The sequence below is a fragment of the Nelusetta ayraudi genome, unplaced genomic scaffold, assembly GCF_046127955.1.
Source record: "Nelusetta ayraudi isolate G7.1 ecotype Tasmania unplaced genomic scaffold, CSIRO-AGI_Nayr_v1 ptg000011l, whole genome shotgun sequence".
Taxonomy (NCBI): Eukaryota; Metazoa; Chordata; class Actinopteri; order Tetraodontiformes; family Monacanthidae; genus Nelusetta; species Nelusetta ayraudi.
Window position 1 is genome coordinate 19441940 of NW_027466061.1, and position 13822 is coordinate 19455761.

At 41.2% G+C, this 13822-nt stretch overlaps 1 protein-coding gene across 3 annotated transcripts; it reads right to left on the reverse strand.

Moving 5' to 3' along the window:
• Window positions 1-927: 927 nt before the first annotated feature.
• rgs20 (regulator of G protein signaling 20) lies at window positions 928-12633 on the reverse strand. 3 transcript variants are annotated; one of them, XM_076021726.1, is made up of 5 exons: window positions 12335-12633; window positions 5674-5840; window positions 3995-4069; window positions 3664-3898; window positions 928-2845 (listed from the first exon to the last, which is right to left on the reverse strand). In XM_076021726.1, the coding sequence occupies exons 1-5, from the start codon at window positions 12521-12523 to the stop codon at window positions 2657-2659; spliced, it is 855 nt and encodes a 284-aa protein (XP_075877841.1). In that variant the 5' UTR covers window positions 12524-12633; the 3' UTR covers window positions 928-2656. The 3 variants fall into 3 exon arrangements, with proteins under 3 accessions (XP_075877841.1, XP_075877842.1, XP_075877843.1); XM_076021727.1 differs by lacking the exon at window positions 12335-12633 and adding an exon at window positions 7461-7806 and having other exon boundaries at window positions 929-2845; XM_076021728.1 differs by lacking the exon at window positions 12335-12633 and adding an exon at window positions 7108-7371 and having other exon boundaries at window positions 929-2845.
• Between the last annotated feature and the right edge of the window lie 1189 nt (window positions 12634-13822).

A 13822-nucleotide genomic window follows, 5' to 3' on the forward strand; every position in this document is an offset into this window, starting at 1 on the left:
AAAATAAATAAAAAATGAAATTATAAGGGCCTTAGCATGTCGTTGGAATATTTTTTATTGTCACAGGTATGTATGTATGTGTATAGGTCAGTGCACTCCATTATACTTTCTCCCCCAAACCCCTCCTCCCTCAGCCCAGTTTCAGTTCTTGTTGGCAGTCTCTCGTGTTTTTGACAGGGTCAAATCATTGCAGAGTCAGTAAAATTATTGTGCTTTATTTTATACCAATTAAAATGCCCACAAGTCGTTTTATTTTCTTGGAGTGTAGCAGAAAAAAAAACCTAACCCATACACTGTAAACATTCACATTATTTGTTGTTTTAAAAATGTATGCGTCAGTAAACTCAGCGCAAAATAACACATTTCATTTAGTAAACAGAAGAAGAAACAAACATTTATAGGCATCGCTCCAAGCCATTGGCTTGGATTGTGTTTTTGAGGTTGATCTACGCAGGGTACCCATCAGCTCAAATTGCACATAGTAACTTAAGTTAACTCTAAGACAAGTAGAAGTGCCACCGTGAAGCACACGGGATGGCAGAGAATTCCGATCAACCAGCTCTGTCTGGTGATCTTGCTTTGTCCCTTAGCAAAAACAGAGGTGTGTGTCATCATCTCCCACAGCCATGTTTGGTAGTGCTACCAAAAAGTAGAGCGGTGTTGGGACAAAACACATGCCGCAATTTGGCCAAAAGTAGGGACAAATTCCAGTGAACTGGTCTTGTGCGCCGGCAATCACTGTTATGGCAAGAGTCTGTACACAACTGTTGCCAATGAGAAAGTTGTCATAAAATTGAATGTCAAGGCACTTCCCCTCGTGAGGATCTTGTCTTTGAGTGACACATCTGTGAGGCAACAGAACAATTTAAATAAAACTATTAGAATAAATAAAAGTATATATTAAACACTTGGCAACTCCAATTGTCAACATAAACGCCCTGAACAAGCATTTGAACACAGTTTACTTGGTAGCTTTGGTGTTGCTGCTAACCTGGTCTGAAACCCCTCCCCCTCCCCCAGCCCCATGCCATTTTTACATCACAAGTCAATTATATTGCTGGTGGGCCACTGAAACATATCATGTCAATATCTTGCTTTTTTTCTAATACTTATTAAAAGTTACTTCTACCCAAAATTTCATGCTGATTTTACCAACATTTTTAACAAAGCCTGTATTTCCTGCTGTTCTTAAATGTTACCAGAAAACATTGGTTGTGAATCTGTGTCTATCCACGTCATTCCACAAAATTGGCATATACTCACTGTGATCATTCCACCAAGAATATGTTATATCGTTCAGGTTTAGGTGTGATTAATTTAAAGCTGGTGACAGCAGCCAGTTAGCATATCCAAGCATAAAGTCTTCGGATACAGGAGCCCAGCTAATGCGTCTGTTCAAAATTTGGACCAAATTGGTTCTCCTAAAATTCCATCCAGTTTATTCACACAGTATATGACTTTAGATTCAAGAATCTGTGGCCACCTAACGCTCACTAAGCATGTAACTGAACGCTCCCAGTTTTCAGTCTTTGTGTTAAATCTGGCTAACTGGACTGTGGCATAGCTTTATATTTATCACTTACAAAAGATAATCTTCCAGTCTTACTTCACAATAACACACAAAACAACAACGTATTTCCCAATTCCTTCTATACATGAAGATTCCAAAATGTACGGATCTTTAAAATTTTCCACAAATGCCTAACATTGTAGGTTATCATTGGGCATAAAGATAATTTGGACTCTGCTCTTTATGGACATTACAAATCAAGCAATAAAAAATAATCTATATGGTGGATATAATTACTTAGATTGTATTAATAATACTATAGGCTTTTAAATGTATGAGGTGTGCACTCTGTAACACTTATAAATATAAATAGGCAATGATTTGTGGTTAAAACTGAGTCAAGAGAGTTCAAATACTCTGTTGTCATTGATTTGAGTTTCTGAAGGACACAAATTGCACCCCATGTACGGAGCAACTGTTGCTCTGTTGCTTTACTGACAACCACATTTACCAGTAGCTTCATTTGTCCACAGTTTCTGAACTGGAGTTGCCAAGTCGCTGTCAGGAGTACCAAAGTGTGAGGTCGCATAACACAACAAGGTGAAAACCAAGGTAAAAATCATACAGTACCCCACAAAGCTGCCTGCAAGTAGAGCTAACGTGTAGCCTTTGAATCGAGCTTTGATTTTTATACGCAGTTAATAGAACCAGGCATTTCACATAAAATATCCACAATTCAATATTTTGTACTATTTACAAACTCATAAATATATAGTCTAGTAGGAATCATTCCCGACGATCATACAAAAAAACAACAGACCATAAAAAACTCTGAACACAAATAAAATAGATTAGTTCTATCAAAAGAAATGCAAACAGAAAAACAGAAATAAATTCATGTTCCTTTGGAGTGTTTTGCTATGTTGATCTGTAGCAGTACTTATGATGTGGAGCCCTCGGGAGATTTTGAGACCTGAGTGTCTTCGGTCAGGTGCAGATCACAATAGCGCTGAGATCCCTGGGAAGGGCCAGACCCGAGGCCCGCTTTATGTAATCCTACGCTGAACTTACAGGACAAAAAAATACTTTTTAAGTTGGAAAGGATGAAGGTAAAGACAGTTGAAAGATCACAGGTCACAACCGTTTCTAAGACTCAGGGGACTGCTCTGACAGTGTGTTGAGCAGATTTTTGTAGGCCGGGGAGTTCATGTAGCGAGGATACGAGTCTCTTTGCATTAGTGTGTAGATCTGCAGCTGGGCGTCGTCGAACGTGTGCAAGGTGGGTTCCTGCATGTTCCTGTTGATCGCCTCGCGCACCCTGGAGTCAAGGCTCACCTTGGAAACAGCAACGCAGAAGAAAAAACAAAAACAAAAAAAAAACAAGTGAGAACATCTACTAAATACAACAATCTCACACTGGTCATCGCTTGCAGATCTGTATACCTGGTGAAAAGATCTCAGTACAATAATACAAGATAAATCTGAAACTCATCCAAGCTGCTACCAATGTCAAATGTAAAGCGACCCCAAGGGGAGGTTGGCTTTGGCACAGCTAGAGAGAGACTGTAAAGACAGCAGAGCTACTAAATAAGCTCCATCTCATTTGAGAACATTTAGGCTTGTTGTCTGACTTGCAGAGCCACATAATTGCTCCCATCAACATTTATTACAATTCAACTGGACAGATTAGATGTTTCACATCGGAGGGCCACTACCACCATTTCCGGCCTTAACCTAGGCTAACCTAATATGGAGTCTCCCTATTTTTTTTTTACATCTTGTCAGGTTACTGCTTGTAGGGTTTGCAGCATGCCAGTTTTACAAAGTCAAAAACAATTAATTTGATGCTCAGGTGTGTAAGATTTAGCAGTAGATGCTAATGAGACTGCAAACTTCTGTCCTTCAAAAAAAATGTGGACTGTTCAAAAGTGCACACTTTGAAGTAGGCAGAGACCTTATAGACACAAGTATTTTAAATTTGAGTGATATGTTAAATGTATTATGTAAAGGTGGTTATGCACATACATATATTCAATATATGACAAGTGTATATGATTATAACCCTCAGGAAGGACCTTTAAAATCAGTAATAGTCATATGTGAAGCAGTTTAACCATTAAAACAAACAGCAGAAGTTCTGGCAGCTGTCAGACCTCTTTAGGTGAGAGGATGGAGATGTAGTCCTCGTAGATGACCCGGGCCTTCTCCTCCACCACACTCTTGTTTGTATCTTTCGTGAACTCGTCACACGCTAGCCAGAAGAGCATGTTCTCCTCGCTGAACTCGGTGCGGAGAAACTGTCGGAAAGAGTTCCTCCCGGCCGGACAGCACATCAGCTTGTCGAAGGACTGTCCCCAGGAGCGCACCTCATCCAGCGTGGGCTTGGGGCTGCAAGAGAAACGCAGCCATCGCAACAATGAGCGAATTTATTGGTGCGTCCGGTCGTACGGCATTTGGCTTTCTCCTGCAGTGAAACCAACGTACCAGTCTTCACAGTCTGCGGTCCCATCCTTAACATCATAAGAGGCTTTTCGGCTCCTCTCATCCCGGTCCTCATTCCTGAAGGTTACATGAAAGCAGGCAATCCAGGTGAATGAGGGAACCCGAAACATTTGACTATTCACGCAAGTGATTTATATTTAATTTTGCTGCAATCGCGGTCACAAACACATTGCTTATTCAATTTTGCACTGTGTAGTGAATGGTTTATACCAGAGCCACCCAAAATGAACAGCTGTGCTAATTAGCAAATTCATTTTTGTATGAATTTTTCACAAAAAAACTAAAAACTTTCTTGATTAAAATGTCAAATTACACATATGTACATCCATGAATTTTATTAGTTAGATTTTCAATTTGTCATTGATCAAATATTTAACAATAACCTTTAAAAATGTAAGCATATTTTGAAATTCAGAAAAAAAAAATACAGAACTGTTGAAACTAAAAAGAACTTAGGGGAAAAAACACTTTTGGGACGTCACCATGCATCAGGGACAACTGGTTGTAAAAGGTAAATAATTTCAACGTTAAAAAAAATGTTGCAAAGAGCAGGAAGCGAAACATAGAAAAGTCTCCAAAAATATATGTGATGTAACCAGAAGGGTATTTGTCTCTAATCCACATGACACGTCTGAGCAGGAACAAGATGATTTTTTTCATTTTGGATCAACAAAGCTTAAACTCATCCTCCTAGGCACGGAAGGTTAGTCATGATGTCCTGGGCTCCACCCAAGAAACTTCAATAGAATGTGTACGTCGTCTTAACCATGTACATATTCTTCTTAGATACATAAAGGATATTTGTGCAGAAATTGGTTCTTTTATGAGTATATTCTATGGATTCTATGTTTCATCCCAGACCCAGTTTAAGGATCCTTGCATTAATGTTCCTCCAAAAACCGCTCAGATCTACAAAAAACTGCATATTTAGCCCTTTGTGTAACACCTTCTGCCAAAAAGTCCAGTTTTAGCTTCTTGCTAACATTGATGTCTTGTACCGTCCACCTTCCCATCTGGAAAGGAGCAAAATCAAGGTCTCAGAGTGCAGAATGAACACCTGGCTGGGGCTGCTGTCACTTGGCAGTGTAAAATATCTGTGAAGTATAAGTATAGTAAGTATAGTATAGCTGGCTGATTTCCAGAACTTTGTGTTTTAGTACACAGTTGCTGAAAAGTGCAGCAAACAAAATAGGAAATGGACTCATGTTTTGATTGTTTTATTTTATTTTATTGTTAGAAAACATTGGTAAAGCTGGTTTTGCACCAAAAAAAAAGATAATAAGGGGCCTTTTAAAATGTAGGTCTTGATGAAATATGAACCACACGTAATCTGTCTCAGTATTTGTAGTATATTGATGCACATTGTCAAGAGCTGTGACATGAGCCGCAATTCTCAAGTTTGCTGCCACACATATGACAAAAACAAACCTCATAATGATTTTTTGTTTTTTACACTTTTTCATCCACAGACATCTGGCAGCTTCCTACATGTCCAACGTTCTAATCGAGGTGCTCCAGGAGCACACATCAAAAGGGAAACATGTGGAAAAGGACACGGGAGACATGGTGCAACCTGCTGCTGACAGACAGCTGCTCAGGCAGCAGCAACGTCTGCCATGCCAGGCCTCAGTGTATGAATTCTCAGGTGGGCGATGACCTACCAGGAACAGCTACAGCAGCAGCACCAGCAGAAGCAACAAGCATTGGAGCCCCGTGGGTTGACCTGGCCTGGCTGGTCCTGCTGGGCCGGTGCAGTTCCCCCCGCTGCTGACTCCTGCTGCACCGACATCTGCCTCTTTCGCATCTCCATCCGCTCTGATCCCATGGGCTGCAGACAGAGGAGAGTTATTGAGTTTAGCCTTTAAGATGCCACGAAAAAGACAGGAGGAGATTATTATTGTTTGGTCGTGCAGCTCAAAAATCTCTTGAGCTGCACATTTTGGATCGGCGCACTGTGGTGTGAAACTATAGTATGGACAGAGAGCTGAATTCATTTTGACCCATCAAGCTAACAAACTAATCATCCGTCGGGTTTCTTTGATCCACCAGCTGACGCCTGTGTGGATCTGTCCTCCTCTCTGGCTGCAGTGTGTTCGCATGCCAGGAGGTGAACTCTGTGGAATGCTGTTTTCTTTGTTTGGATGCAACATAATGTGAGCATCACTTGCAGGGCAACCAGGCACATATCAGGCCTCTAATCTTGTTCACGCGTTTTGCTTGCAGGTTTGGCATATTTGGTGGAAATTTAGTTTATTTCTTCTTTTTTTTTAAGAGCTTATCTGCATGTGTGCGCGCTTGGGAGCACAGCGCATGTATTTGCAACAATGCCTGATGGCTGTGGTGAATTGTGAAATACAAATTCAAACAAGTCGAATCATTTGTATGTTTCAGGAGACGCGTCGATTGTAATTTCTCCCTGCACCATCAGGCTGTGCCGTCGGTGTAACAACGTTACAGCTCTGACACGCAATCTCCATTAAGGCTTTCAAGGCCTATAGGCTGCAACATAGGATAACCAGAATGACTTCTGGTCGATTCCCCCCCCCCGTCCTTTAAAAAAAAAAAAGTGTCATCATCACTGGGCGATCGAGACGCTGCCAAATCCTGTCACATCATTTATGTAACAGAAACTGTCGCTGCCGACACACGGACGCTACCTGGTACGAGAAACGACACTTAAAATGGAAAGGAGAGGGGGGAAATGTCAGGCGATTTGGAACATCGGATGGGGAAGGGTGGCGGGTGCGAAGGCGCAGCTTCTGTAAATCCATAACCGCAGCGTCTCCACTCCCACATCCTCCGAGAAGACACAGAAACGTTTAATCTGCGGTCATCAGCCAAAAAAGCCGCCGGCTGCAGATTTTCCTCCCCCTCTCTCACATCCTGTCATCCCTTCTTTCTTTTTTTTCTTTTTTTTTTTTTTTTTACGCGTTCGGGGTGTAGGTGTGCTTCAAAGGCGACACAATCGCACTGTACGCGGTGGCCTGACTCAACAGCAAAAGACGATGAAATGGGGTTGGGGGTGGTCCGTTCAGCCCATTCAAAAAGGGGTGCAACCGTGATAACGACCGAATAAAAACGCCAGTCACTCTCACCGTGGATCTTTTCACCCCCCGTCTTCTTCTTCTTCTTCTTCTTCTTCTAGAAATGGCTCGTATTTTATTGCGGCGGTGGGGGGAAACGCGGCGGCATTAGCAAACTCGCGCATCGCATCAATGGAAAGTGCCGTGATGGTGAAGCACCGCGGAGCTTCATCGCCCTGGACAACCACCGACAAAGACAGAGGCTTGATCTGTCCGCTGTACGACAAGGCAGCGACCTGCCATTCCAATAAAACAGTTTCTCCCCCCCCCCTCAACCACGTCTCAGACGCAAAACAAACAAACAAACAAAAAAAACCTCACCAAGCATCCGCGCAACGACTCATCGATTCGCCACTGGTACTTACAATTTCACCATGTATGCACAGCGAGAAGAGGTAATTCTTTGCCTTGATTACATCCGATGGCACATAAGGCTTCTTTTTTTTTTCCTTTTTTTTTTTTACCCCCCCACCGGCTGCTCGAAGTCAGTACGCATGCGTCTTCTCTCCAACTCGTAGTAGCCAGGCACAGAGACAGTATACGGTACAGGTATACAGTGCAGCAGCTCGTCTCTCTCTCTCTCTCTCTCTCTCTCTCTCTCTCTCTCTCTCTCTCTCTCTCTCTCTCTCTGTCTCTCTCTCTCTCTCACTCTCTCTCTCTCCCTCCCCCTCTCCCTCTCTCTCTCTCTCTCCCTCTCTCACACACACACACACACACACACACTTTCAAACACGCGCGCGCTCACACACACAAGAGAGAGAGAGAAAGAGAGAGAGAGAACTAATTGAGAGAGAAAGAGAACTAATTCGAGCATCATGTGAATGTGTGTGTGTAATAATGACCGCGGAGGTGCGCCGCGATTTAAGCATCACAGGATCGACGCAGGAGGCCAGCAAGTCCAGCAGCAATCCTCCGCTTTATGTAACGCTGCAGCTGTTTGGAGCAAATCTGCGCGAATCCCAGCGGAGAGTATAGGAGCTGTCTGTGGTGCTGAAGCTGTTTGACACTTACTCACTCACTGCGGGGCAACCTGACTTTGACATCATTAATAACGCTCAGTACCTTGTGAATGACTGGCATCATTTCTTTTTGGTCTGGCAACAGATGATTCCTGATTTCTGTCTGTCACACAAATGTATGAGGCTCACACACTTACTGAGATAGTCATCATACACTCGTCACTTGTGCACTGCACAGTATTGTAAATGTGTGTATCTTATTCCATTCTAATAGTTTATATTATATTATTTTTCATTCTCTAATTCTGTCTGTGTGTATTTTATATGCTGCTGGGACACTGCCTTTCCCTCGTTGTGGTAATAAACATTCTTGGTCTTCATACGATATAAAAATGAATAATCCAAGGGTCCCATATCATGTACAATTTACTTTGCCTGACAATACATTCTCTTTGAAAAAAGTCCAAACCTTTCTGCATTTCACTTGTTCAGCGTTTCACAATGTGTTACAATTTGTGACGTCACAGATGGCCACGTCACAGATGGACAACACTTCACTGCTCCAACCCCTGGGATTATAACAACTCCAGCAAAGTGATGTTATCCCCCTCCACACATGTAGTACAATAAAGACCCAGGTTTAGTGGTAAGCTAAAACCAAGTGCTGTTGAGTATGGTAGCAAACACAGGGCTAAATATGCTGCAGTATGGAGACCAATTGAATTAATGGAAAATTCATCATTTAATACTGCTCCACTGGAATCTAACCTCCATGTAATTCTTAATATTATTTCATGATTGCTGCAGATGACTAGCATTGACTGGGGTCCCATTTAATACACAGTGCCAATCTGTAACCAGTCGAGATACGGAAAACAACAGTGCCATAGGTAGCTCTTGCTACAAGTCGCGTAGGGTTTTTCCCCCACATGGTAGGAAAATTTTGACATACAGTGAAAGCCTCACGTCACAAGGGATGTGCGGTGTCACGACTTATAATGATATCTGACATTCTGATATCTTTGACATTGTTCCAAGGTGCAAAACTCAACTGACACAGGACTGAGCTACGTGCACTTGTTGAGCCTGCTGTGTGTGTGTGAAGATTCTCTTGAAATCGCGCGTCACCGTGTCTTAGCATTGTACAAACACCAGATGGCACTCTGCCTTTTTTTTTTCTGATCCCTTGGCGATATCTACGTTTAATACATATATGTAATTTTTTTTTTTACACTAACTCATTTATGCCCCTCTACTACTGTGGGCACCATACTCTTTGATGCAAATGAGAAAGAATTCCAATTAAATGTTTTGCAAAATGTGAACTCTCCTGTGAAAAAATGCTGATGGAATCAATTGTGCATCAAGAATTCATCCCAACCATGACATCTAATTTTGAAATAAGCAGCAAAAAATAAGAGGGGGTTCTCCTTGTTCGGAATAATAATATAACATTTTAATTTTATAAAATATTGTAAAAATATTATTATAATAATCTGATTGTGCCAAACCGAGGCATGCCCTATGCATTCGAACATCCTTTATTTCCCTCCAGAGATAACAAGCACGTGACTCCCTCCCTCCACAACACTTCATTTAACACCTTCCCCCTGTGTTCATGTTATGCAACACAGACCCGCAAATAGCCTTGTGAGATTGATACATACTCAGAACAGGGAATGACGCCTTATGCCGCGCACTCTTTTCTCTCAGAGGGCGCAACGGCGAGTGAAGGACCCTACACTGAAGGTCGTCCAGGGTAGTGTGACACCAGAGCTAGGTGACACACTGAATGAAATCCTTTCAGTTTGAGGTGAATAGGATTGCAAAGAGCAGAGCACCGCAAAGCTTTAAGGGAGACTGAATTATGTGTTGATTTAATCAGTGGAGAACAAGAAGCAGATAAAGACACGCAGCACAGGACATGTTTTAGATACCAGCAAACACCACAGCAGAGCTTGCGAGAAACCGAAAAGGCATTTTAAAGCTGGCAATGGACTGAACATTTGTAGAGGGAGACTAGCACAATGGTTCACATGTTATTCTTTGTTTTTATGTACCGTCATTCTTGTTCCTCTAATGATTTTCTTTCTGTTTCCCCAAATGAGCAAAGCAGTGCTTCATATTTCAAAAGCCATCTTAATTAAACACAGCCACTGTCAGTCCTGGCAGCCACATTAATTTGTCTCTTGCTGCAAAAAAAAACAACAACAACAACAACAAAAAACGTACGATAATATCTAAAGCCTGATGGCTGTCATGAAGACTAAATGTGATGTTTAGTACTAAATCACATTTGTTGAAGATAAAAATTAACTGTTGGAGTTGTTCAATGAAGAACAAAATCACAAAGCACTTTATTAACAACCATCTTATTTGGGTTTCTAAATATTCATAAACATTATTCCTAATGACAGGTTTTATACTAATCAGCAGCATTTGGTACATACATTTTTTAATTTAAAATATAAAAATTGACAGATAGGCTAAAAGAAAATGTCTGTACCCAAATTTGATTATTATTATTTTTTTTTTAATGGTGGTAATTAAGGATATGACAGGACACAACATGAAAGCAGTTTTGTGCAAATACTGTGCATGCATGAACATGGGATTCCTCCTCCTAAATGACTGTTGCTGTCATGAGACACACCGGATCTCTACATTGTGTTTTAACAGTCACACTTTGAATGTGTTGAATAGAGCACAGGGTTTAGATACTGGCCAAGCCCTGAAAGTATTGAACCCCCTTTTGTGTATGAAATAACCTTATGGTGATTTATCTATCACGAGGATATTTCAGTTCAATCTGTTCTTATGTGTGAAGTGGGTGCCTGCAAAATGATGAGACAAATGAATTAAAAAATTAATCTGACCGGAAATAAATCTGTTCTCTCTCCCACACAAGTGTATTTTCCTACTCAGTGGATAGTGGATCGTGCTCAGACACGTAAGAAAGATTTTTTTGGCACGTCAACTTGGAGTTCAAGAAGTTCTTCTAAGTGCACTTCAAATGCATGGCCCTGTCATCTAAGAAACCCACTAAATAGACACAGTCACAGAAAAGGATTTAATAAGACAAGCAGGGGTGCGATTAGTTTAATGAGAAGTGCCTGGTTAAGTTTAATAGAGCCAGTGTGAAGTAAGCAGCACTCACAATAATAGGACCCTGAAGACAGTTGAAATGGATGAGATGCACCTAATGACGCATTTTAACCAAATTCTTAATTCTCCTTTTGTTCCCATTGAAAATGCCTGCTTTTAAATGTTATTTCTACTGTCTGGTTTGAGACTGGCAGGTTAACCAAATTGCACTACGCAGCCCCTCCACCCCCTACCACCACCACCACCACAAGAAGCAGATTTGGATATGGACCCTCTGAAATTGATTATTTTGACATTAAATATTTCAAGATGTTCCAGTAGGTGAGGCGCTAACAGACACCATTGCTGTCATGACTGTTGGCTCACATAGTAAGGAAATTAAATAGGCTGAACCATCTTTGGAATATAGTTAGGTTGTGTTACATTTGCTTGTTTTTCATTAACATGTATGTTTAAAAAAAGAAAAGAAAAGAAAAAAAGAAATTAGGCCACGTATTGATGTATGAGTCCACACAACAACCAATATCCATGTGTAATATAAATGTTGAGAATCTGAACCAACTCCTGTTTCCTGTGAGCAGGGACCTTTCAGCCCCTGAGAAATCCCTCCCCCTCTGCAAACAGTAAAACCATTCTCTTCCCCACAGAGACACACCTGAACTCTTTATTTATCCAGTTTCACAGGATGATTCAGGCACCAAAGTCAGGGCAGAATCACATTTCCATACCTTTGAGTAATGACTGTGAAGGATCTCACTTTGTTCTCCCTCATTGCTGATTACATTTTGTTTCAGGAAGTCTTCACAGATGTCCTAAGATGCCGGCCGGGGCCACTCAGTGTGCAACTTTATTTAGCCTACTACTGACTACCATTACTATTTCAAGACACACCATCTTCTTTTAATCTTCTTACAATTCATTGAGACAGGAAGTGCTCTCCAAAATAGGTTACTTGAAAAAGCTGCTGATGGCCAAACTGTATCATGGCGGTCATAACCATATGGAGGACATTGCAATAACAGCAGATAATCATCATATGAAGCAAATAGAAATGATCTTTGCGGTAGCACTGGAACACTGAATGGTGACTGTAAAAATGTGATGTTTTTGCTTAATTACTAGCTAATCTCAGGTGTCTATGATCGGTTAGGAAAATCAAATGAAACAATCCATACCTCAAGGCACACCATCTCCTGCTCCTCTTGGATTGGGTCATTGTAGTTTATTCGGTATCCTGCACCATTACGGCAAGCACGAGCCACTCCCCGTACCCGCTGCCACACAACGGCCCTGCTGTGTCTGATCCCCCGCAGAGCAGACATGGGCCTGATCTTCCACTGCCTCACCGCTCTAGTACATAGCATGGTCCAGGCATGAGGCCTCACCCTGAACACGAGCCTCAAGAGTCTTTGGGATGGTATCAAAGCGCGACTCCGGGTCCCTCACGTCTTTTCCGACATCTCCGCTGAGACACATTGCGACATTGCAAAGCAGGACGCCGAGGAGTGTTTACAAAAGGAGAGGGCAGAGGGAGATTAGGACGACGTTCCTACTGGATGCAATCCTGATTCCTCTTGTGCTTTACTACGTCTCACCAGCTTAGGCCAGATTAAGCCAAGAGGTCTTAGTGTCTGAGTGAGATGGACAGGGAGTATGGCTAGAGAAGGACGTGGGTTCATTTGAGATTGTCTACGCACTGTGATGAATTGCCATGTAGCACAATAGGTTTACAATGCGGCCTTAAAAAGACTTTGGCAGGAAACATATGGTTGCAGTGCATATGCGGAACAGTTACATAATACAAATCTGCTTTATAGAGGAGCTTCTAATGGGTCAAACTTGGTTGTGGCACTCATTACACCCTTGCAAGAATAAGTGTTGGTCTTGTAGGATGCAATCAGAGAAGCTCAGCTCGCTGCTCTCCTTGCAAAACCACACAGTCAAGTAATGACACATTATTAGATTTTTACAATAAGCACCCTGCCTTACATCTCTCAGAGCTTTGAGAGAGAGACTTTGGTTTTTAAAGAAAGAAATTAAGTAATTTAATGACTCCCACTCACTTTTGTTTGTGAGACAAGACTAAGACTAAGTTGATGAAAATAGTGTTAGACTTTGTCATTGTTGCATTTTAAAATCAATGTAAAAAAAAAAATGTTTGGATGAAAACTACACAACACACTTCTACTCCTACTACTACTACTACTACTACTACTACTACTACTACTAATAATAATAATAATAATAATAATAATAATAATAATAATAATAATAATAATAATAACAACAACAACAATAATAATAATAATAATAATAATAATAATAATAATAATAATAATAATAATAATAATAATAATAATAATAAAAGTGAAGCTTAGAAAACTCTCGCTTAGAAATATCTTTCTGTCTCTCGATATGTATGTCTATTCTGCTCTTCTGCTCTTCTGCTGTAGTGCTGCTGACGCTCATGTGACCAGTTGTCACATGATACAGCGTCAGGACGTGTTGTAGTCGGTCAGCTGCTAGGTGAGTAGAGAAACGTTTTCTTTCCATCAAAAAGCAATAGTTGTTTTGACGATTTACGGTATCATCCAATCTTTATCCTCTAACATTATCCCCTACGTAAGCAGCTGTCACTGCCATACGACGAAAAAAAACAAAAC